General features: G+C 43.4%; 1 protein-coding gene across 2 annotated transcripts in view; it reads left to right on the top strand.

Moving 5' to 3' along the window:
- The window catches only part of Cul4a (cullin 4A), a 31,325-nt gene that overhangs the window by 22,583 nt on the left and 7,780 nt on the right, over positions 1 to 962 (top strand). For both annotated transcript variants that reach the window (XM_029480487.1, XM_029480486.1), the window contains exon 9: positions 352 to 419. In XM_029480487.1, the coding sequence (XP_029336347.1) occupies positions 352 to 419 (68 nt within the window). The remainder of the gene's footprint in view (positions 1 to 351; positions 420 to 962) is intronic.

Here is a 962-nt window from a genome sequence, read left to right on the forward strand (position 1 = left end):
GCCCCTCGGTGCTCACTGCCGACCATTTCCTGTGGACCTGCTGTGTTATTCAGCAGCTTGTGTTTAGAAATGCTGCTGCAAGAGCCAGGCAGATGTTATAATCCCAGCACTAGGGAGTGGAGACAGACCAGCGTGGCCTGTGTATTAAGACCTTGTCTAATGAAAAGAGTAAATTGAATTGAAATCTGGATTAGAATCATGAGCAAAAGCCATAATTAATAATCAGTGTAATGGAAATCTTAGGTTTTAGCCCTCGGTCCAGGTGGATGTTAGATGCCTGCTGTGACTTCAACTCTCACCTCAACAGCTAACCAGCCTCTGCTACTGACATCTTCTGGTTTGCTTTTACAGAAAACCGTTGATTGCCTGTGTGGAGAAGCAGCTGTTAGGAGAACATTTGACAGCAATTCTGCAGAAAGGTAGGTTTTCCCATCAATGATGGGTGATTTTACAGTGAGTTCTAACCTTTAACTTGTGAGACTCTGGGAGCATGGTATATAACTTCACAATGGTTAATTGTATAGGACAAACTATTGTGACACTTGTTTAATAGTGTGTTAGCCCTCAAAGGAATTCATAGTTAAATGATACGGCTGGGATNAGGTGGGNACCACCACACTTGCCTTGTAACTTGGNTTTTGTATTTTTTAACTAAACATTAAAGAACTTTGCTGGCTGGGCACTGGTGGCACACACCTTCAGTCNTAACACTTGGGAGGCAGATGGATCTCTTGAGTTTGAGACCAGCCTGGTCTACAGAGTGAGTTTCAGAACAGCCAGAGCTACACAGAGAAACATTATCTTAGAGAAAACAAACTGTAGGCTGGTGATTTTCAGCCCTGCTTGGCTAAACCACCTTGGAAGGTTTTGTGAAGTAATTGTTCCTCGTGGAGTACCGTCATATAGAATACGTATGTGCAGCATGTCAGTGCATGCATACAGTGTGTGCTGACTACAGTTCA

The sequence above is a fragment of the Mus caroli genome, chromosome 8 (genome assembly GCF_900094665.2).
Source record: "Mus caroli chromosome 8, CAROLI_EIJ_v1.1, whole genome shotgun sequence".
NCBI lineage: Eukaryota > Metazoa > Chordata > Mammalia > Rodentia > Muridae > Mus > Mus caroli.